Raw genomic sequence first — 22,171 nt, forward strand, 5'->3', positions numbered from 1 at the left:
AAATTATATAAAAAAAAGCCTCAAAAATAGTAAAAAATGTATATTATTTTTAGTATATATAATAAAAAAGAATTGCGAATTTCTTTAACTTACTTATGGTTTAATTGTTAATTAAATAATATAAGATACTGATAATATTAAAGATGCAAATGAATAATTAGAAAAATTGTATACATTATTTATAATATTATAAGTTAAAATATATCATATAAAGTGGATTTGATATAGGATTAAGATTAATAGATGAATTTGTAGCTAAATAAGAAAAAATATGCACAGATACTAAAGATATAGCAAATTCTATAGCCAAAGTTACATAAATATTTATACATTTATGTATATATATATATATATATCTATATATAATTAGGAAGGATTCGAAATGTTTTTAGGTGTAAAAGGAGAAGTTGAAGACTATAAAACTGATAGTTCGAAAGATATTTAATTTAATATTTTTTTAAATGATAATCCATTAATAGATTTTGTTGAAATTTCCGAAAATTAAATTGGACTCTAATATAATAATATTATTTGCGGGGTTATAAGGGGAGCTTTAAGTACTGTATGATTTTTTTTATTTTTTTATTTTTTTATATTTAAATAAAAGCTTAATTTAAATGCTAAAGTTTATGTCAAAAGTGATACTCTTTTAGGAGATGATAAGACTGTTTTTAGAATTGAATTAAAAAAATAAAAATTAAAAGAAGAAAATTGAATAGATATATTTATACTGTATAAATTGTTAAATATTTATATATATATATATATATATATATATATATATATATATTAAATATAAAAAAAATATAAAATTATATATTATTATATTTATTTTTTTAAAATTAAAAAATAGATTATTAATAATAGTATTTTATTTTATATTATCAGATAAAATAGATTTTATATTAATATATATATATTATATTTATATTATAGAAAATTAATATATTATATATTATAATTGTTAATAATAAATATTCATTAGTTTTTATTAGATTAATTTATTTTAAAAGAACAGTTTTGAAAATAATTTATGTTTATTAATAAAAATATTATTTAATTTATATACAAAATAAAATATAAAAATAATATAAATAATATTAATTATATTATATTTTTAGAATTATATTAAATAAAATAATTATATATATATATAATATATATAATATATAATATATATATATATATATATATATATATATATTTTTTTTTTTTTTTATTATAAATATTTTAAATTAATGATTTGTATATATTTATTTTTTTTATATAAATTTATGTATTAGTTTTTAAGAAAAAAGCTTTAAGATATTAAAACAAGATATTAATTTATAATAATATTTTCAAAACTTTTTTTTTTAATAAAAGTAATTATTTTTAGTTTAAAAAAAAAGTTCTCAAATATCTAAAAATTATTGATTTTATTAAAATTTTAGATTATTTTCTTTATTATTAGATTAGCTTTATAATTCTTCATCATAAAATTGAAAGTATTTTTCATCTTAAGAACTACTAAATTTATTTTCCTCTAAAAAATCGTCGTCTTAAATTTTAGAGTTTTTAAATAATGACTTTAAACCTGAACGAGTGACTAAATCATCTAAAGTAACTGGTTTTTCATTTGCATGTATATAAAATATAATTAGAAAAGCTATTATAGGAGACACATAATGAAAAAGATTCTTTTTTTTTCGTTTAATTCAATTGGAATTTAATAGGGGGTTTCGCGAAATAATATATATATTAAAACTTCTAAAAATTATTCAAATAGATTTTTCTCCGAAAGATTTTTTAAATAAATTTTTAAGACTTCTATACTTTTTAGTTTTGGTGAATTTTCAGAGTTTTAAATTTCTGTATTTATTTATTTTATAGTCTATTATAAAGCTTAAGTCTTGTTTTAAGTAAAAATTCTTAAATTCTAGTGTAGTAATTGTTAATAAAAAGGAAGTAATAAAGGAGCGGCATATCTAGGTAGAAATGTGTGTTGTAAATGGTAGTGAATTATCTTATTTACATGTTAATTGGCCTTATTTTTCTTAAAATTCTCATTTAAATATTACTTAAAATCGTATATTACTTTTTCAGAGTTTATTTAAGTTATGGGACTTTATATTGATGTATTAAATGATTGTTAAATTAAAATAGACTATTTTTTAATTTTTTTTGTTATTATTATAACATTTTTTTTTATTTTTAAATTAATAAAATTTAAATATATTTTATAATTTGATTTTTTTAAATTTGTGTGTATAAATATGATTAATATTATATAAATTTATATAATACAAAATGTATCTAATTTAATATTATTATTGATAAAAAATAAAAAAAATATATTTCTAAGTAATATTTTATTTATATATATTATTTTAATTTTATATTTTAGTTTTAGATTTTATTAAAATTTATATTAATAAAATAAAATTTTTAAATAGTAAAAAATATATTTTAAAATAAATATAAATATAAATATAAATATAAATATATATATTATATATATTTATATATATATTTTTATTTATTTATAAAACTTATTTTTTCTAATAAAAAGAATAATTTCTTATAAAAAACTTAATCTTATGATATTTTTTTTCCTTTTATATTTTTTTTTTTTATAATTATATTATTATACATTTTAGTATATATATTACTTTATTCAATACTTTCTGTTAAGTTCCTCTGGTTAAGCTTTTTTAAGTATTGATTACTTTTAAGGGTCTTTTTAAGCTATTTCTTCAAATAATTATTTGTTTTGTTTTAATTCATTGATATTCATTTTTCCTTTTTTTGGTTTTATTTTTTCATCTATCTATTATTTTAGAATATCTTGGTGTTTTTTATTTACATTTTTAATATAATCAAATTTTTATTATTCATGACTAAGATAATTTTCTCTATCTTTTTTCCAGATTTCTGCTTATTTTTTATTAATCTCATCTTCTTGTATATTTTTCTTTTTTTTTCATCAGTTTATTTGGATAAAAATTCTCTCATTTCTTACTTTTAATGTTTTATTTATTCTAATCTCCTTAATTCTTCTAGTCTGGCTTTTTCGTTTTAATCTAAAATATGTTTCATCATTTTTTCATCTTCTTCGCGTATTACTGCTTTTTAATCTTTCACTACAGAATCTGCAAAGGCACTCATTATGGCTTTTATTTTATCTTCTCGTTATTTTTTTTCGTTTTCCCTTTATTATTCCATTTATTCAGTTAATCTTGTATATTCTTTTTATAATTCTACATCATTTTATTTTTCTTATAATACTTCTTATTAACTTTTAAGTCTATATTCTTCATTTTCTTTCATCATTTATAATAGCCTAGCTCTTTCTTTTTCTTTTTTACTTTTAAGTTCTTTTTCTTCTATTTCTTTTTCTTCAATAATTCTTTGAACTAGCATTTAATCGAGTTCTTTTTCCCTTTTTTTTTCGTGTTTTTTCCTTTGATTCTCGTCCTAAACTTGCTTGTCTCTTTATCTTTTTTCATTCATTATTTTATTATGTCTTTCTTGTTCTTTTTCTTTTTCCCTTTCATCATATACCTTAAGTTGATGTCCTTATAGTTATACATATGCACTTTCTTCTTGCTTTTCCATTGATTTTCTATTGATTTTTTCGTTTAGTTACTTATCTAGTTCATTTTTCATCTTTTTCTTGAATTCTTAATCACGATGTTTTTAAAGTTCAAGCTCCTTTTTGTATAATTCAGAGTCGAATTTAACTAAAGTAGCCCACTCATCGTCTTCATCGCCCTCCATGTAATAAACACTTTGAGGGGCTTTCGAGGAAGTCTAAGATACGTTGTCATCATGGCCAGCTTAGGAAGGTTTATGGGAGACTTAGGACCTTACTTCGTCTTGATGAGGGTTTTAGTACTGTTTTTAATAGCTTTGTTAGTTGTTTTAATGATGATGCTTTTCGCTAGGGTCACCTTATTGACTTCGGGAAGCTTAAGATGGTTGCTTGTTGTTAATTATAGACAATACACGGTCTTTTAAATCCTTAAGGTTGGCTTCAGTTACCTTTTAGTTTTTGAAAAAATCATCTACTTCATGTTCTATAGCAGCTTGAAGGTTTTTATTGTTTTTGGCGTAATCTTTTATAAATATAGAGAGGACTTTTTAACGTAATTGTTCTCTTTATTAGATTGCTTCGGCACGCGTTACAGTATTTTTTACTTTACTATTTTAAGATGCTTTAGATTAATTTTATTAGCTTATTTATGATTTGGCTTAAGATTTAGCTTTGGCGACTTATGACATATTTTTTATGTTTTATGTTTTATTTTAAATTATTTTATTTTTTTTCTTTATAATATATATTTATTTTAATAATTTTTTTTTGTTTTAATTTATTTTGTTATGATTAAATATGTTTTAATTTTTATTTTTGTAACTTTTTTTTTATTTAAATAAATAAATTAATAATTTATTTATTTTGAAAATAATAATAATATTTATATTTATTTATATATTTATATTTATATTTATATTTATATTTATAATTATATTTATATTTATATTTATAACATGTGTTTTTATCATAAATTTTTAATATGTGTAAGTTCATTAAAATATTTGAAATAAGATTCTAGTCCATATTTATATTTTATGTTTAAAAACTTATTATATATATTCTATATCTTCGTTTTTATTTAATCTAAACTATTAAATTAAAGTTTTTAAATGAATTTTTAATGCATTAAGGCTCTCTTTACTAAAATCAAGTAATAGTGGTATTTCTTCTATAATTTTTAGCCATTATTATTAATATTATTATTATTATTATTATTATTATTATTATTATTATTTTATTAATTATTTTTATATTTTTATTTTTTTTATTAAGCAATATTCATTTTATATTTAATTGGATAATAAATCTTATGCTTTTTCATTTGCTTTTGATTAAGATCTACTAGTCTATTAACTTTGTTTTCTAAAAAAAAACTTCGGTGGATAAATAAAGGGGTCGTTTTTATTTTTTTTTCTTTAAGTTAAATTTCCTATTTCATCTAAATGTTTACGAAAAGAACTCAGATTTCTCTCATGTTCCTCTACTGTAAAATTTTAACTGTTTTTTTTAGATCTTTATATTGTATATGTATATGGAGTTTCATTATCAACAATCTTTTTTATACGATTTTTGCTAAAATATGTATTAGATAGCATATTATTTCCTGTACATTATACCCTTGGGGACGTTTTATTTCCTGCCTCAAATATTATTATTCGTTATTTTATATTATCTAATGATGTACGGTGATTATACATATGATCAACTAATAATTTACGACCTCCTAAATTTCTTTCGTCTGGTTTGAAGGTTTATTTTTTATTCATTTTTTTAATTAAAAAAAAAAAATTAATTTTTTTTTTTTTTTTAATATATATGTATGTAATTAAATATATATATATATATATATATAGAATAATTTATGTATTTTTTTTTATTTTTTTTCAAGTAAGAAATATATTATTATAATCTTCATTAACTTATGGTTCTTATTATTATTTATTATTAGTTTTTATTTCTTCTTATAATAATTTAAATGTTGATTATTATAATTGTTAAGTAAAATAATTGATTTCATTTTATTCAGCATTTAAATGCTATAAAATCTTTATATTATTCACTAGTAATAATTCTTATTTTACATATAGGTTTTTTAAATCTTCTCTCATATAATCAAATTATCTGCCCTAAATATAAATTTATATATATATGGGTATTTGTTTTACCATTTCTTCTGATATATTTTCATCAGATATACTTCTATATTATCTTTAAGCTTTTTTGAATTCATTTAATGCTTTTCTTAGTTTTAATTAAATCGATTTTTTTAATGAGCCGAAATATGTTTTTTTTCGTCTTGTTATACCTATTCTTGCTAATAAAGTAAGTACCATTCCTGCACTTTCTCTCATTTCTCCTTTTAATTATAGTCTATCTAGGACTGCTATTGCTTTATTTTCTAAAGTAGTTGTTTATAATGTATTATTAAGTGTAATAACCATCATAGAAACTATAAAAACACCCCATATACATACAAAGAATATTACAAATCTTCCCAAATGAGTTTTTGCTGACATATCGCCATATCCAACAGTTGTCATTGTCACAATTATATTCCACATACTACTTAAAAAATTATAGAATATTTTGGGTTCTGTATCTCTTACAATAGGTGATTCGCATATTTTTATAGCAAAAGCAAATACAAATATAGATATAGCCATTGCTGATATGATTAAAAAATAAGGATATGTCTTCATTATGCATTTGATTACAAACAAATAGTCAGCTTCGCATGCATACATATTACATACTCTTTATGTACGATTATTATACCATTCAGACATCATTAGTAATGTCCTTATTATTAATATGACACGAAGAAGCATAATTAAGGTTAGTATTTCATTTACATGATAATAAAACTATATTAAACATATATATTTATATATTTTTATGTATATATAGTTATATACTATTTAATTTCCACTAGGCTCATTTACAAAATATATCCTTATATTCCAAGTCCAAGGCATTGGGTGTACAGCATTTAATATTAATTCAATTGTTAAAGGTAAAATAAAACCCGATGTTATTATATTTTATTTTTCTGATATTACTTTTCTTGTTTTTAACCATGCTATATATATATATAAGTATAAATATATATTTTTTTTATAAAATATATATATATATATATTTATATATAAATATATATATATATTTATAGAGAAGTTGGCATAATAAAAAATTGATTGACTATTGTTCTTTCGATATATAATATTAAAAACATAGAAAAAATAACATATATGCTAAATTCGGTATATGTACATATATATATATTTACTTAATTTAGCTTAATATCTCACAAATGTTAAAACTAACATGCCTATTGTTAATACTGTAGTAGCCCAAAGCATAGATATGGCTATTGTTTCCTTTGTTTCATTATATTCTAGTTCATAATTAATAACAGTAATAATAACTGATAGAAAAGAAAAAGAAGAAACGGCTTAGTCTATAAGTAAATACCTACCGAAATATGATTTAGTCTTTCTACCATCTTCAAAACCTGTACTTTTATCAAAACCATCGTCATTATCTTCTATTATAGTCTTAAAAGTTTCTTTTTCTTAATGTGTAAGGGTATTTAACATTTAGTTGTTTTCGGTTTCTAGTATTTACTCTTTTATTTTACCGTTTTTGGATGCTTGGAGGATTGTGGGGGCATGAGGTTACTTTTAATTACCATTATTAGATATAAAACTTTTCTTTTGATTGTTTATGGTGTTAATATGAGGCTTATCTTACTCGTTATTTATTTATTATTGTTTTTTTTAAAATGAATTTTCGGTTTGTTATTCATTTACTTTCATTTTTAAATTTAATTTATTGTAATTTTATTATATAATTAGTTTTTTTATTTTTAAATGTTTTTAATGAAAAAAAAAAAAAAAAATATTTTATAATTTAATAAAAAAAAAAAATATTTAACATAAAAAATTTTTAGAGTAAAAAATAAAAAAAGTATTTTTATAAATAGATAATATAAAAAAACAATTAATAGTGTGATTAGTTAAAATTATAAAATAATAAGTATTTGTTTTTTTTTTTATATATAGAAAATAAAGCTTTAATGTAAGAATGTAAGATAAGTAATTTATTATAAGAAATTATAATTAAAGTCAGGTTTAAATATATAAATATTAGAATAAATATATGATTATAAATAATTCAATAAAATTAATGTTCTAGAAATACAAAAATTATATAAAATATATTATCGAATGTGTTATCCAAGTAATTTGATATAAAATAAATATAGAAAATTATATATGTATATATATATAATAAAATATTAATAAAAAAAGAAATAATAAAAAAAAATTTAATAAATTAATAATAATAAATGAAATAAAAACAATTTATTAAAAAACATAAAGAAAACTTAAACATATATTATTTAATCAAAAATATTTTTATAGATAAGTTATATATATAAACAAATTGTATAAAAAAAATAGTTATAAAAAGATATAATTTTATAATATTAAAAAATAAAAAATAAAAAATACAAATGTAAAATTTATAAATATATATAAAATATATATTTAATATATATTATATATTTATATATTTATATATCTATATTTTTATATATTAATTAATTTTTTTATTTTTATTTTTATATTATTATTTTTCTATTTTTTATTTTTTTTTAATTTAAAATAAATTAAATTTGAAATATATAATATATGCAATAATAAAGTTTTTGTCAATATATATATAGAATAAAACCTTCTTAATGTCAAAATTCATAAAATATAATTGATATAATATAAAAAATATATCCTTAAAATAATATAACTCCTGAGATTTATTTATAAAATCATAATTAAGAATAATTTTATATAAAAGCTATATAAGAAAAAATATTAAATAATGATTATAAAAATACTTAAATATTAATAATGGGATAAGGAAGGTACTATTTTATATATATAATAATATTTTTCTAAAATATATAAAAAGAAGTGGAAAATCATTCACTTTTAGTGGTTTCGAAAAAAATTAAAAAGGCTTAATTTTTCGAATTTTCGAAGAGCTTTTTTATGAAAATTTGGTTATTAAAATTATGGGGATTTTTGAGGAAAAAAAATTCTATTTTTTGGATAATAAAAAGGAAAAATGCAGTTCTAAAAAAAATTTTAAACAATTATATGTTTAGGCTTTGAAGAATATATAGAATATCAGTTAGGAAATATAAGAAAGCAATTTTTATGAGAAGATTGTGCTTATTTTGTAAATAAAAATTGGAAAAAAGTATAAAATTTCTATAGAAAGACTACCAGATTAGGTTAATATGGATTTTGGAGATGCTTAAAGGTATATAGATGATAAAAATGAGTAAAAAATAATAATATGGTGCTTAAAAGAAGAGAATGTATTTATGTTAGAGGAGAAAATAATGCAAAAAAAACTAAAAGAAATTAATATTGAATTAAAAAGAAAGATTATAAAAAAAACAAAGAAAAATTAAGAATTGAAAGAGGAATTTTGTGAATTTTAAGAAAAAACGCAGCAAAAAATGTATTTATTGGAAGAAAAAATTGAATTTTTTGAGAAGAAAATGAAAGAAAAAAAAATAAAAAAAAAAATTTAAAAAATGAATTTTTGGAAAATTAAAAAAAAATGGAAAAATTAAAAAAGGAAAACTAAAAAATTCAAAATGAAAAAAATTAATTTTTTTTGGAAAAAAAATAAATTTTAGAAAAAAATGAAAAAATTCAAAATGAAAATGAAAAAATTCAAAATGAAAAAAAAAATATTTTAGATGAAAAAAATGCAGTTTAGGAAGAAAAAAATAAACTTTTGATATATATTTAGGCTATAGAGGATGAAAATAAAGTTATAAAAGAAAAAATTAAGCATTATAAAGCTTAAATTGTTAGTTTAGAAGATATAAATAGTGAATATTCATAAAAAAACTAATGTTTAATAGATAAAATAGGTATTTTAGATGAAAAAAATAAAGAATAATAGGTTATTTATGATTAAAATATAGAATAAAAATAGGAATTATTATAAAAAATAATGTATATAGAATAAGATGTATTATTTTTTTTGGTATTTTTTATATATTTTTTTTTAATAGAAAAATGAATATATAATAAATAATGAAAATTAAAAGATTGAAAATTAAAAATTAATTTTTGAAATAGAAAATTTAAAGGAAAAACACCAATAAGAAGTTCATAAATATATATATATATATATATATATACATAGATATATGGCTTATTTTTAAAGATATTAGAATAAAAGATGGAATATGAGAAGATTATTGAAAATAAAAATAAAGAATATGAAGATATTATATAAAAAAAGAATGAAAAAATAGAAAAAAATCAAAATGAAATTATTTAAGTTCACTAAGAAAAAATTATTTTAAAATAAGAAATTGAAGAATAGAATGATAAAATAATTAAATTAAATTTATCGAATAAAAATTTATAAATGTAAACAAAATAAGTAATATATATATATATATTTATTTATTAATTATATTTTAAATTCGGTTATTATTATTTATATATAGATAGATGAGAAATTAAGACTTCATTAAAAAGAAAGGTTAGATGAAATTAAATAAAATATATAAGAGAAATAACATATTTAGAATTTAAATAATAATATAAATAAAAGTATATCGAAAAATAAATTAAAAGTAATTTTGTAAATGAAATATATATGTATATTATATATATACTTTATTTAAATATATGAATATATACATATGTATTTTATAAATATATATATAATTATATATATTTATTATTTAATTATTTTAATTATATAAAATTTGTATATAAATATTTTTTTTTTTTAAATATTATTAATGATTTAAAAAATATAAATAAATATAAAAATAAAACTAAAAAAATATTAGTTTATTATTTTTATTGTAAATGCAAAGAATATTAAATAAAAAAAATTATAATAATAGGAGATAATTAATTAAATATATAATTAAAAATAAAAATTTTAAATAATAAAAAATATATTTTATTATATAAAAATATAGATATATATATACATATATATGTATAATTAAATCTTTATATATATATATATATAATTATTATTATATTGTTATATTAATTATTATATATTTATTTATTTTTTTTTATTATTATATATATATTTTTATATACATATTTTTTTTTTTATAATAGATTTTAGACGAAATTTAAAATTTAGTAAAATCAACAAAAAAAACTTGAATTAAAATCTAAAATTTCGAATATATATTATATTTATATAAAATTTTATAATTTTTTTTTTTTTTATATTAAATGATTATCATATATTTAATTATAAAGATCTACTTTTTCTATTTTTATAATTTTCTTTTTTGATATAAATATCTGCATTTTCTTAAGTTATCTAATAAAATTCATTTTTTATGAATTCCGGAATTTCTCTAAAAGGTTTTAGTTTTAAATTTATTATCTAAAAATCATTCATCGAATTAGATTTTGTATTTTTTCTATATATAAAATGTATATTTTTTAGTTTTTTATATTTTATTTTTTTTACTTTTTTAAAATTGATTTTTTTCTTTAGAAAATTTTCGAAAAAATGAATTAAAAATATTTTATTAAAAATTTTATCATTTTTTTTTTTTTTTAAATATAAAAATAAATTATTTATTTTTATAAAAAAATATGGAAAATAAAGAAAATATAATACAAGAAGAAATACATAAAAAGCCTATTTTTTTTATAAAATTGTAGCTAAAACACTAGGCAAATATTTATCAATTTTCGATGGAAAAACAGAGTATAAATTAGGCTAAACACTCCATTAAAAACCTTAATAAGGACACAAAGGAGGATTTTATGTATATTAAACATTAGAGGAAGCTATATTTGCATAAATACCTCATAATAAAAAATCAGGAGTATATTTTGCACCAAGGAGTACATTAAAATGTATGTGTTGGGGAGAATAAATCAATTATCCAAAAGGAATAATATCAGTTGAGTATATTTGTCCAGTTTAAGATATGGGAATGCCAAAAGGATATTTAAGTACTGTAAATGCACAAAAAGAAGCTTTTGAAATTTATATAAAAGGAAAAAAAGAAAAAGAATAAAAAAAATTAAAAAAAGAAAAATGGAATAATTTATTTTGAAAAATATATTTGATATAAATGTTTATGTAAAGATTTTTTTTTAAAAAATATATATATATATTATAATAAAAGTATATTGCTAATTATGTAATATATAAATAATGTATATTTGTAAAAAAAATTAGTCTTTATAATTAGAATATGAAAATATTTATAACATTAACTTATAATAAATAAATTGTATTAGGGATGTAATAATAATTTAATAAAAATTATTAAATATATATATATATATATATATATATATATATATATATATATTTATATATTTATATATTTAATAATAATAAATATAATTATAATTTATATTATATAAAGATTTTATATAATAAAAACAATAATTAATAAAATAATAATAAATAAATATAAAAATAAATAATAGAAAATTATGAAAAATAATATTAAAAATAAAGATTTTTTATTAAAAAAAATAATAAAAAAAAATTTGGATTGAAATATATATTTAAAAATTTAATTTATATTTTAAAATATTATATATATATATATATTTATATTTATATTTATATTTATATTTAGATTTTAAAATTTACTATTCATTTAAATTTATTTATATATTTCTTTTTTTTAATTATATTATTTTATTTATTTTAAATATTAATTAATTTTTTTTTATTTAAATTTTAAATATTATCTAAATAAATAAAAAAATATTTTCTAAATTTAAACAAAAATATAAATTTATTTTTTTAATTTTTAATTTAAATTAATTTTGTTACTATTTAATTAATAAATATACAAACTTATATATTTTTAGTAATAAAAATTATACATTCTAATTTATTTAAATATATTATCATTATATTTTTGTATTTATATATAATTATTTCATAAATAAAATATAATATATTATTTTATATTTTATCTATTTATCTTATATAATATATATATTTATATATATATATAATTTAATTTTTATATATAAAATATTCAAAATGATTCTATAAATAGTAACATTTATCTATTATTTATAAATTTAATGTTTATTATATTACTAAAAATGTATTATTACAATTTAATTTATATAAATATAATATTAATTTTTATATAAAATAAATATATAGACATTTAAACCAAAAAGTAACATAATTTAATATTAAAAATAATCTAAATTAAATAACTATATATAGAATAAATATAATAAAAATATGTATATATATAAATATATATATATATATATATATATATATCTTTATATATTTCCTTAATTTTCACTATTATACAATTTATTATTTATAAAAGAAATTTAAATTAATATTTATTATAAAAAAAACAGTCAAAATTTTAATTTTTTTTCATATTTATAAAATATTCTAAAATTCGTTAAAAAATCCATTTGCAATTTCTATAATTTAAACTACATCTAAATTTTCTATTTTTTATAGTTTTTCCATACATTCCGCAAAATCCTCGTTTAAAAACTCCTTTTAAATTTCAATTACAGCCATCCCTAAAAAATACACAAAATCATTCCAATTTTCTTTACTAAAAACACTATCCCATAGCCTTAAAACGTCCCAAATCTCAAATTCTTGTGTAAACATTAACAAAATCCACCTTAAGGCATAAAAATGAGGCAATAGATTAAATTAGGTGAATTTTTGATATATATTAGGGTGTATTTTTGCCAATAAATTGTTAAAAATTTACATTTTATCCTTTATACCTCCTTTATCATCATCAAAGGTCTTCACAAAAGCCTCCTTAAGGTCAGTCATTATTAAAGAGAAGCAAAAGAAGCAGTCTGCTTCGTTTATTAAGGGATCATCTTGTTTTTCTTGCATGAAAACATAGTATAATATGGCACAAATTTCGTTCATTCCTTAAACATATTTGACTGTCGGGTTTAATTTAGCATATATAAATAAAGTACGGCATAAAATGTCAAAATGAGTAATTTTTGGGTCATTTTTATCTGAAAAAACGGGTCTTTATGAGGTTTATAATTCTAAATATTTCCCAAAAAAGTCCATTTATGAACGCGTTCTATATATATCTTTTTCTATTTGTATATATAAGTCTTTGTCATAGAAAAAATCGTCAAATTCTTGATTGGAAAGTTGATTTCTGTCTTTTTTTTCTATATATAATTCATTTTCACGCAATTATATTATTTCAATGGATGGAGATATTGCATTATATATATAATCATTTAAAAATTAAGAGTAGTTTTGGAGATTATTTTAAGTGTTTTTTTCCCATTCTGATTTATTTAGAGGTAAATAACCAATAAGTAATTTCCATATTATAGGACGTAAAGAAGGACAATCGTCAGGGATTCCAGAAAACGAAAAAAGACGAAGGTCAGTAAGATTTATCTTATTTTAAGATAAGAGAGTTCGGAAATTTAGAAATTTAGAAAGAACTTTTTTAGATAATTTTTATATAGGAAAATCGTCAATTTAAACTAAAGGATATATATCAAGTAGATCTTCGGGCTAGTTATTTTATATTTGTAATTATTATTAGGATAGTTAGGTAGATTTACGAGATTTAGGGTTAAGGATATTAAATAACATATATTTTTTATTTAAAAGAAATTAATAAAATATTTTATTTTTATATTATATAAAAGTAATATATATAATGTAAATTTTTATATAAAATATATTTATAAATATATATTTATATATATATATTTATTTATATTTTATTAATGAAATATACAAATATGTAATTTTAAATTATAAATTAAAATTATTATTAAATTAAATATATATTATAATTTAAAATGTATATTAAGTTATTTTTATCATATATATGTATTATTTATATATAATTTAATAAAATACTACTTATTATAATTATTTTTTACTGTAATAAATAATTCAATATATTATATTATTATTTAAAAAAATATATTTTTATGTATATATATAAGAATATATTTAAATATATGAATAAATATAAATATATATATATATAAATATATTAATATTTATATATATATATATTATTAATTTATATATTAATATATATTTTTTTATTAATTATAATTTTATCTATTAATAATTATAATATACAAAATAAAGTCTATAAATTTTTTTATATAAGCAATTAATATAATTATGTTTTTATTTTATATATTTGATATATAAATATATATATATATATATACATTTATATATATATATTATTAGAAATTAAAATATATATATATATAAATTTATTTATATATATTAATATTATTATAAAAATTTCTATATTTATATATATATATATGTATATATATATTAAAATTAATTTAGATATAAATGTATTTAAAAGATATTAATATATATATATAAATTAATAAATATATATATATTTTACTACTTTTATTTATTATTTATTTTAATTTTAATTTTCTTTTTTCTTTTTAAATTTTCTTATATTTTTTTTTTATTGATCATATTTATTTATTTAATAAATATATTTGTATAAATTACTTTATAAGAATTTTTAATATTTATTAAAATAATTTAACAATTTTAATATTATTTTATTTTTATTTTAATAATTAAATTCAAATCTCAATTTTTTTTATAAAATTGATTAAAAATAAATTAAATAATTATATATTTATATTTTAAAAAATATATTAATACATATTTTTATATATATATATAAATATATATATATATATATATATATATATATGTATATATATATATATATATTCAATTTTTAATATTTTTATTATCTCTTATCCATTAAAAACATTCATGTACCCCTTCTCCTGTTTTTCCAGTTATGATTTTAGTAGAAATTGGATTTTTATATAATTTTTTTAGTCCATTTATGTCTAATTCTTTCACAAATTCTTCCTTTTCTATAGCCTCTTCATCATCATATTTATTAAAAGCGAATATTATTGGTTTTTTGTCTTTCACTAAATTGTCCTAAAAAATTAATTTTATTTATCTTTTTATATGCGAAATTCTTGTAAACTCTGTACTATCTATTACAAATAATATACCCTCACATATATCGTAAAATGTATGCCAATTATCCCTATTTCTACCCTATCCGGAACAATCATAGACTAAAATTGGACTACTTATCTCGTTTATAGTAACATATTGAATCTCGAAACCTGCAGTGGGGTATATTTCTGCCTTAGAACCTGTTAAATTACGTATTAGGGTCGTTTTACCACTATTTTCTAGGCCTATTAATAATACTGAGAAGGCTATTTTTAATTATTCTGCCATATATTTATATATATAAATATGTATATTTTTTTTTTGTTTAAAAAAAAAAATATATATATATATATATTTCTCTCTTTTTTTTTTTTTATTTTTTTTTTTAAAAAAAAAGAAAAAAAAAAATTTTAATGGAAAATTTTTATTAAAAAATCAAAAAAATTAAAGCCATTTAAAAAATTTAGAATTTTTTTAAAAAAAAACACTAAAAAAAAATAAATGCTATATTTAAAATTCAGGCTTTTTTTAGGAAAAAATTCTTGTAAAAACTATACCAAAAATTGAAAAAAAACACTATTTTTATACAAAAATATTATCGTTATTATCTATATAAAAAAAACTCCTCAAAAATAGGCACTTTTTATAATTTTTAACCTTGTCTTAACTATCAAAATCAATCTGAAAAACTCTTAATGTACTCATAGATACCATATGGAATTAATTTAACTTAAAATAAGGATTTTTAATAACTATATAACACATAAAATATATAAAATAATATATGTTTTAGTTAAAAACAACCTATAAGAAGTCATATTGGGACCTCTTTTAGTTAAAATCTTATATATAACTACTCTATATCTAATAATACGGCCTAAATGGTATCTGAGAACTATAATATATGCGAATAATTAGTATATAAAGGATATAATCTAAATGTTTTTTTAAAAAAAGTTGGATTTTTATTGGATTTCGAAACGGAAGTTTCTTTTTTTTTTAGAGGAAATTTTGAAATGAATTTTAGCGAAATTTAAGAAAAAATCGAAGCGAAAAATCATTTTTTTAAAAATATTTTTTTGGGCGAAAATTTCATAACTATTTAAGATTCCAGTGATAAATTTTATATTATTTACAATTAAAAATTATATATTAAACAATTTTTAAACGTTAGATATGTCAATAAATGCCAAAATTGCCTATTTGTCGAAGATTTTTAGGGTGTTTAGTATGTTTGGGGGTATAATCTGCCTCTAGAAGGACTATAAGGAAGGTTTTTTGAATAATTTTAAGAGTATATTGGGACTAAAATGCCTTAAAAAATGCGAATTTTATAATAATAAGAGCTTTCGGGACTATTTGAAGTTGTTTCTGAAAAAGGGGAGGCTTATAGTGTGCAAAAGGATAGTGTTTTATGTAAAATATTGGGTTTAAAAAAGGTTAAATAAGTATGTTGTGGTAGTTTTTTTTCTATTTTTTTATGTGAAAATGGAAGTCTATTTTCTAAAGGAAAAAATGAAAGTGGATAATTAGGTCTAGGAGATTTTTAAAATAGAGAAAAATAGGCTTTTAAAATTGAAAAAATAAAAGAAAAAGTTACATTTATTTAATGTGGTAGTAGATTTTGTATAGGGAAAACTGAAAAAGGAAAGGTTTATTGTTGGGGAAATAATTAGTTTGGTCAATTAGGAAATGGTAATTATATAAATAAGGCTTTTCCTGAGTAAATATAAATGAGAAATCTTAACTAAAAAATAGTTTGTGGTAAAAAAAGTTGCCTATATTTAGATTTAGAAGGAATGCTATTTTGGTGGGGAAGTAATTCGGTTATTTTCAAGTAAAATTTGCCAATATAGGTCAATATTTAGGAAAAAAAGTGCATAAATATAGGAGGAGGATGGAGTGAAAACGTAAGCTTATTTTTCGGAGTTTTTTAATGATTATTTTTTATAAAACTAAACTATATATATATATATATATATATATATATATATATATGTATAAGATATATATATTTTTTATATATATATATAAATATATATATATATATATATATTTTTGTCAGTATTTTTTATAATCATTTATTGTTTTTTTTAATTATTATATTTCTAGGTTTTATTATTTATATAGAATTTGTATTTTTTCTAATTGTTCAGTTTTTTCATTTAGGTTTTTTTAAAGACTTTTTATTTTTTGGCTTTAGTTTTATATATAAGTTAAGTATTTATTTTACAGTATTTTTAAGTATTAGGTTAATTCTTCCTATATATTAGTATTTTCTTACTTTATTTTAAATGTTTCATTGTCAATATCTTCAATTTATTATATTAAGTTAGGTTTTTTTTACTAATAAACGTTTATTTTTTCAATAACTTTTTAAAATTCTTTTAAAGAGTTATTATTATTTTAAGAATTTTTTTATAAAGAAATGTTCTTTGGTCTTGTTTATTATTAATTTTGACATAAGGATATCATATGATCTTTTTAATATTAAAAACTTTTATTTCGATCCATATTCTACTTAATGGGAGTAAATATTTAGTTCCTTTCATAATTAAACGTTAAATCTTAATAATTTTTATAACTAAGTTTTTATAAAGAAATTTTTTCATTTAATTTTTATATCTTTTAATTAGTTTTATCAATTTCTGATTACTAATAAAAATGGTAAATAGATATAAAAAATATATATATGTATATATAGATGTGTTTATATATATATATATATATATATATATAAATATATATATATATATATATATATATATATATTATTATATTATAATTTAATATCGATAAATTTGTATTGTTATTATAATAAAAAATTAATATGTTTAAAATTAAAAGTATTTGTAATTATATATAAATATAAATAATTATTAAATTTTTTTTTAATAAAAATTAAATAAATACTTTTGTTGCTTTACCTATTTCTAAAGAAAATCTTTTATAATTTTTAGTAATTTATTCATTTTAAATTTTCATATTATTTCTTTTAAATAATTGTATATATATATATATATATATATATAATTATATATATATATATTATTGTATTTATATAATTTTTGGATTTTATTTTAACCTTTCTGATTCACTTTATTAAATGCTTTTAAGTTTATTTTTTATTTCCTTTTTTATTTATTTTTATTTATTATTTTATTATTATAATACTTAAAATAAATGATCATATTTTCTAAAATTTATTTTATTTGAAACTATTAATTGCTTGAAGCTTTATATATATTTTTTATGTGCTATTTTTTTAAATCAAATAAATAATAAATAATAAAAATAAATTTTAACGTTAATATTTATTTATATTCTAAAATTAATTTAATAAATCTTTTTTTACAAACTACATTTTAATTTTTAGTTTAATTTTTTTTTATTTTTTTTAACTTTTTATTCCATGTTTTTTTGTTTTGTTTTGTTTTTTTTTTATATATATATATATAAAACAAAAATTAAATTAATTTTATAAATCAATTAAAATATAAATATAATATAAAATTAAATCAAATTTAATATTTTTATTTCTATTTAATTATTTTTTAACCTTTATAACCTCCTTAAGGCATATTATAATTATATGTATTTGTAATTATAAATGACATTAAAATTATTAAATTTCTATAAATTAATATCATTCATTAATTTCTATTAGAAATTTATATTACTCTGTTGTTATTATTACTATTACTATTACTATTACTATTATTATTACTATTACTATTACTATTATTATTATTATTGTTATTATTATTATTAATGTTACTTTAATATAAATAAATATATATATATATGAATATATAAATATATATATATATATATATATATATATATATTTACTTTATTATATTATTAACCAAATTATTATTTTCCATTTTTAGACGTAGGAGATAAAGAATATGCCTCGTTTTTCTTTTATTAATTTAATATATATATATATATTATTATATATTTTGTTAATTTTATTTTTATTTTTATACTATATTATGAATTTTTTTGTTTATTTAGGGTAATATTTGATTTTAATTATTTATTTGTTTCTATTTAAATTATTACATATGTTCATCTTTTTAAGCTTTTTTTATTTGAATTTTAGATATTATATTTATAAACATATAAAAATACCTAAAGATTAATAAAATGTTTAATGTATTTTATTCAAACTCAAGTTTTTTTAAATTGGGAATTTTTGTTTTACGCTTATTAAATCTTGACTTATATGCCATTATTATTTGTATTTTTATTTTCCTTTATAATTAAAAAATAATAAATATAAAAATATATATATATATATATATATATATATATATATATATACATATTTATATATTTTTATAAATAATAAACTTTGCTTTTTTTCATTTATTCAATAAATGACCTATCATCTATAATTTTATCATTCACCTTATAATTGTAAACTGTGTTCTACATTATTTTTTAACCTTATTATTATTATAAATAAGAAGGAATAGATTTTTAACCAAACAGTTTATTTTAATTATCGATTAAATTCTGATTATTATTCCTCAAATGAAAAATAAATATTTATTTATATATATATATATAAATATATATATATATATATGTATATATATATATATTTTATTTACTCGTCTTAAACATTTTAAAAAGACTTCTTTTTTTCAACTATTTATACTTCTTTTTTTTCTTCTTTAAATTAATCTCTTATTTCATCAAAAAATTAATGTTTTAAAGCCTCTTCGACTGAAATTCTGTCTTAAGGGTCCATTTTGAGCATTAATTTCATTAAATTTAATGCTTTTTTACTTAATTTTCCCAAATATTTCCTTTCAATGCTTTCTGGTTTGTTTATTTCTGGAAATTTCATACCAACAAATCTTGGATTTTTTATAAAAAGCTCTTTTTGTTCAATAGTCAGGTTTCCAAGCAATTTTTGGATTAAATAAAGTTAATCTATTTCATTTTCGCCTGGAAACATTGGTTAACCATCAATAAGTTCGCCCATAATACATGCTACTGCCCATACATCAACAGCTTTTCCATATTTAGGGCATTAAAGTAATAACTCAGGCGCTCTATACCATCTTGTAGCCACATAATCTGTTAAAACGTCATTTTATTTTGTAGGTAATGCCCTAGCGAAACCGAAATCACATAATTTTAGTTCGTAATTGTATGGATTTACTAGTAGATTTTCAAGTTTGACATCCCTATGAATTACGTCTTATTAATGGCACTAATAAAGTGATTTTAAGAGCTAATATATAATTATTCTGATTATTTCGGGTTCAAGTCCAGAAGGTTTTTACTCAAGAATTTCAAGTAAATTTTTTTCAACATATTCAAATACTAAATATATACGACCTTTTCTTTTAAAGGCTTCCTTTAAATCTACAATATTTTTATGTCTTAATAAACGTAGCATTTTCACTTCTCTTTATATATTTTTTCTAACTATTTCGTCATCTTCAGTCTCTTTAAATTTTTTGATTGCAACTATTATAATAAATAAATATATATATTGTAATGTATTTAATTTAGTAGATAAAAATTTATAAAACCTATTTCTTTGTTTTCTTTATTTCTACATTTTAATACTACGCCATATGCACCTTCGCCACTTACACCGAGAATTTCATATTTATTCATATTTGTAAAAATAAAAAAAAAATTTTTAGGAATATAAAAAGTTATAAAAATTTAGTTTTTTTTTAAATATATATTTATATAAATATTTAATATATTTATACATAAATTATATACTAATATATATATTAATAAAAAATATATATATATTTAATATATAGATATATATATATATATAAATTAATTAATATAATATTCTTCATACATATATATAATTATTTGATATATTATATAAATAATATATGATATTATTTTTTTTTTTATATTTTTTAATAAAAGTTTTATAAAATATAATTTTTAATTTTTTAAAAAAATATTTTAATAATAATATTATTTTTTTTATTAAAATTAAATAATTTAAAAAAAAAATATTTATTTATATTTTATATTTTTTATTACATTTTTTATTAATTTTTTTTTTTTATTATTATTAATTATGAAATATTATTTATTACAATTATTATTTTTATAATAAGTTTTATAATTATATGATTTTTTTAATTTAAATTTAAATTATCTATAAAAATTATTTAATTTATATTTTTTATTATATATTTTAAATATTTATATAGATTATAATTAACATAAAAAACAAAAAATATTATGTGCTAGAAAATTAAATTTATTATGTTAAATATTATTTTTATTTAATATATATTTAATAAAGTATTATTTTATTTTTAAATATATATTTTATTTAATTAAGAATGATAAATTAAATTATTATTATTTTATACTTTAATTAATATTTAAAATTATTTTTAAATTTTTGATAATAATAATTATTATATAGTCAATTAAATATTAAATTCATAATTTAATATTATTAAAATTAATTTTTTTTTTTTTTAATTATAAAAAGCATAAAATATATATATAAATATAAAAATATAT

The 22,171-nt window shown here is 16.2% G+C and overlaps 4 protein-coding genes across 4 annotated transcripts, besides 77 other annotated features; all 4 read right to left on the minus strand. All coding sequences in view use genetic code 6, as the record gives it.

The window, feature by feature from the left end:
* Positions 1–569: 569 nt before the first annotated feature.
* Positions 570–594: a microsatellite.
* A 152-nt stretch (positions 595–746) lies between these two features.
* Positions 747–790: a microsatellite.
* A 352-nt stretch (positions 791–1,142) lies between these two features.
* Positions 1,143–1,204: a microsatellite.
* Positions 1,205–2,347: 1,143 nt separating this feature from the next.
* Positions 2,348–2,391: a microsatellite.
* Positions 2,354–2,399: a microsatellite.
* Positions 2,400–2,449: 50 nt separating this feature from the next.
* Positions 2,450–2,491: a microsatellite.
* Positions 2,458–2,512: a microsatellite.
* A 70-nt stretch (positions 2,513–2,582) lies between these two features.
* Positions 2,583–2,617: a microsatellite.
* Positions 2,618–2,888: 271 nt separating this feature from the next.
* IMG5_167910 (hypothetical protein) lies at positions 2,889–4,311 on the minus strand (the record flags this gene model as incomplete). The annotated part of the gene is made up of 1 exon (XM_004030027.1): positions 2,889–4,311. A coding segment is annotated over one exon (1,423 nt), but the record flags the coding sequence as incomplete, so codon positions are not given.
* Positions 4,274–4,330: a microsatellite.
* A 73-nt stretch (positions 4,331–4,403) lies between these two features.
* Positions 4,404–4,470: a microsatellite.
* Positions 4,454–4,528: a microsatellite.
* A 232-nt stretch (positions 4,529–4,760) lies between these two features.
* Positions 4,761–4,847: a microsatellite.
* A 613-nt stretch (positions 4,848–5,460) lies between these two features.
* On the minus strand, positions 5,461–7,392 carry IMG5_167920 (small-conductance calcium-activated potassium channel protein, putative; the record flags this gene model as incomplete). Its single annotated transcript, XM_004030028.1, has 4 exons — positions 5,461–5,504; positions 5,883–6,441; positions 6,493–6,656; positions 6,864–7,392. 4 exons carry the CDS (start codon positions 7,390–7,392, stop codon positions 5,461–5,463), a joined length of 1,296 nt encoding a protein of 431 aa, XP_004030076.1.
* Positions 6,658–6,740: a microsatellite.
* Positions 6,658–6,745: a microsatellite.
* Positions 7,393–7,444: 52 nt separating the features above from the next.
* Positions 7,445–7,508: a microsatellite.
* Positions 7,509–7,868: 360 nt separating this feature from the next.
* Positions 7,869–7,912: a microsatellite.
* Positions 7,913–8,103: 191 nt separating this feature from the next.
* Positions 8,104–8,177: a microsatellite.
* Positions 8,121–8,178: a microsatellite.
* Positions 8,165–8,225: a microsatellite.
* Positions 8,184–8,234: a microsatellite.
* Positions 8,235–9,099: 865 nt separating this feature from the next.
* Positions 9,100–9,147: a microsatellite.
* Positions 9,148–9,202: 55 nt separating this feature from the next.
* Positions 9,203–9,360: a microsatellite.
* Positions 9,291–9,343: a microsatellite.
* A 415-nt stretch (positions 9,361–9,775) lies between the features above and the next one.
* Positions 9,776–9,811: a microsatellite.
* Positions 9,812–10,595: 784 nt separating this feature from the next.
* Positions 10,596–10,654: a microsatellite.
* Positions 10,602–10,721: a microsatellite.
* Positions 10,639–10,693: a microsatellite.
* Positions 10,643–10,736: a microsatellite.
* Positions 10,665–10,745: a microsatellite.
* Positions 10,746–11,084: 339 nt separating this feature from the next.
* Positions 11,085–11,137: a microsatellite.
* A 796-nt stretch (positions 11,138–11,933) lies between these two features.
* Positions 11,934–11,991: a microsatellite.
* Positions 11,992–12,057: 66 nt separating this feature from the next.
* Positions 12,058–12,100: a microsatellite.
* Positions 12,061–12,120: a microsatellite.
* Positions 12,101–12,161: a microsatellite.
* A 9-nt stretch (positions 12,162–12,170) lies between these two features.
* Positions 12,171–12,292: a microsatellite.
* Positions 12,184–12,255: a microsatellite.
* Positions 12,293–12,305: 13 nt separating the features above from the next.
* Positions 12,306–12,345: a microsatellite.
* Positions 12,346–12,357: 12 nt separating this feature from the next.
* Positions 12,358–12,406: a microsatellite.
* A 2-nt stretch (positions 12,407–12,408) lies between these two features.
* Positions 12,409–12,460: a microsatellite.
* A 202-nt stretch (positions 12,461–12,662) lies between these two features.
* IMG5_167930 (hypothetical protein) lies at positions 12,663–13,552 on the minus strand (the record flags this gene model as incomplete). The annotated part of the gene is made up of 2 exons (XM_004030029.1): positions 12,663–12,693; positions 13,383–13,552. The coding sequence occupies 2 exons, from the start codon at positions 13,550–13,552 to the stop codon at positions 12,663–12,665; spliced, it is 201 nt and encodes a 66-aa protein (XP_004030077.1).
* Positions 12,748–12,788: a microsatellite.
* Positions 12,879–12,932: a microsatellite.
* Positions 13,553–14,327: 775 nt separating the features above from the next.
* Positions 14,328–14,381: a microsatellite.
* Positions 14,382–14,415: 34 nt separating this feature from the next.
* Positions 14,416–14,465: a microsatellite.
* Positions 14,416–14,473: a microsatellite.
* A 117-nt stretch (positions 14,474–14,590) lies between these two features.
* Positions 14,591–14,709: a microsatellite.
* Positions 14,602–14,647: a microsatellite.
* Positions 14,602–14,711: a microsatellite.
* Positions 14,663–14,742: a microsatellite.
* A 70-nt stretch (positions 14,743–14,812) lies between these two features.
* Positions 14,813–14,966: a microsatellite.
* A 103-nt stretch (positions 14,967–15,069) lies between these two features.
* Positions 15,070–15,112: a microsatellite.
* Positions 15,113–15,326: 214 nt separating this feature from the next.
* Positions 15,327–15,391: a microsatellite.
* Positions 15,392–17,598: 2,207 nt separating this feature from the next.
* Positions 17,599–17,693: a microsatellite.
* Positions 17,694–17,704: 11 nt separating this feature from the next.
* Positions 17,705–17,744: a microsatellite.
* A 577-nt stretch (positions 17,745–18,321) lies between these two features.
* Positions 18,322–18,421: a microsatellite.
* Positions 18,422–18,643: 222 nt separating this feature from the next.
* Positions 18,644–18,686: a microsatellite.
* Positions 18,687–18,754: 68 nt separating this feature from the next.
* Positions 18,755–18,801: a microsatellite.
* A 199-nt stretch (positions 18,802–19,000) lies between these two features.
* Positions 19,001–19,044: a microsatellite.
* Positions 19,045–19,116: 72 nt separating this feature from the next.
* Positions 19,117–19,159: a microsatellite.
* Positions 19,160–19,324: 165 nt separating this feature from the next.
* Positions 19,325–19,405: a microsatellite.
* Positions 19,325–19,408: a microsatellite.
* Positions 19,329–19,392: a microsatellite.
* Positions 19,329–19,408: a microsatellite.
* An 11-nt stretch (positions 19,409–19,419) lies between these two features.
* Positions 19,420–19,485: a microsatellite.
* Positions 19,486–19,906: 421 nt separating this feature from the next.
* Positions 19,907–19,960: a microsatellite.
* Positions 19,928–19,979: a microsatellite.
* Positions 19,928–19,986: a microsatellite.
* Positions 19,987–20,045: 59 nt separating this feature from the next.
* IMG5_167940 (hypothetical protein) lies at positions 20,046–21,280 on the minus strand (the record flags this gene model as incomplete). The annotated part of the gene is made up of 3 exons (XM_004030030.1): positions 20,046–20,091; positions 20,260–21,127; positions 21,193–21,280. 3 exons carry the CDS (start codon positions 21,278–21,280, stop codon positions 20,046–20,048), a joined length of 1,002 nt encoding a protein of 333 aa, XP_004030078.1.
* Positions 20,200–20,250: a microsatellite.
* Positions 21,281–21,345: 65 nt separating the features above from the next.
* Positions 21,346–21,455: a microsatellite.
* Positions 21,346–21,473: a microsatellite.
* Positions 21,347–21,455: a microsatellite.
* Positions 21,347–21,462: a microsatellite.
* Positions 21,474–21,534: 61 nt separating the features above from the next.
* Positions 21,535–21,615: a microsatellite.
* Positions 21,557–21,600: a microsatellite.
* A 49-nt stretch (positions 21,616–21,664) lies between the features above and the next one.
* Positions 21,665–21,694: a microsatellite.
* Positions 21,695–21,897: 203 nt separating this feature from the next.
* Positions 21,898–21,938: a microsatellite.
* Positions 21,909–21,971: a microsatellite.
* Positions 21,972–22,149: 178 nt separating this feature from the next.
* Positions 22,150–22,171: part of a microsatellite that runs on past the window's edge.

This window comes from Ichthyophthirius multifiliis, assembly GCF_000220395.1.
Source record: "Ichthyophthirius multifiliis unplaced genomic scaffold scaff_1120509251246, whole genome shotgun sequence".
In the NCBI taxonomy this organism is placed as follows: domain Eukaryota; phylum Ciliophora; class Oligohymenophorea; order Hymenostomatida; genus Ichthyophthirius; species Ichthyophthirius multifiliis.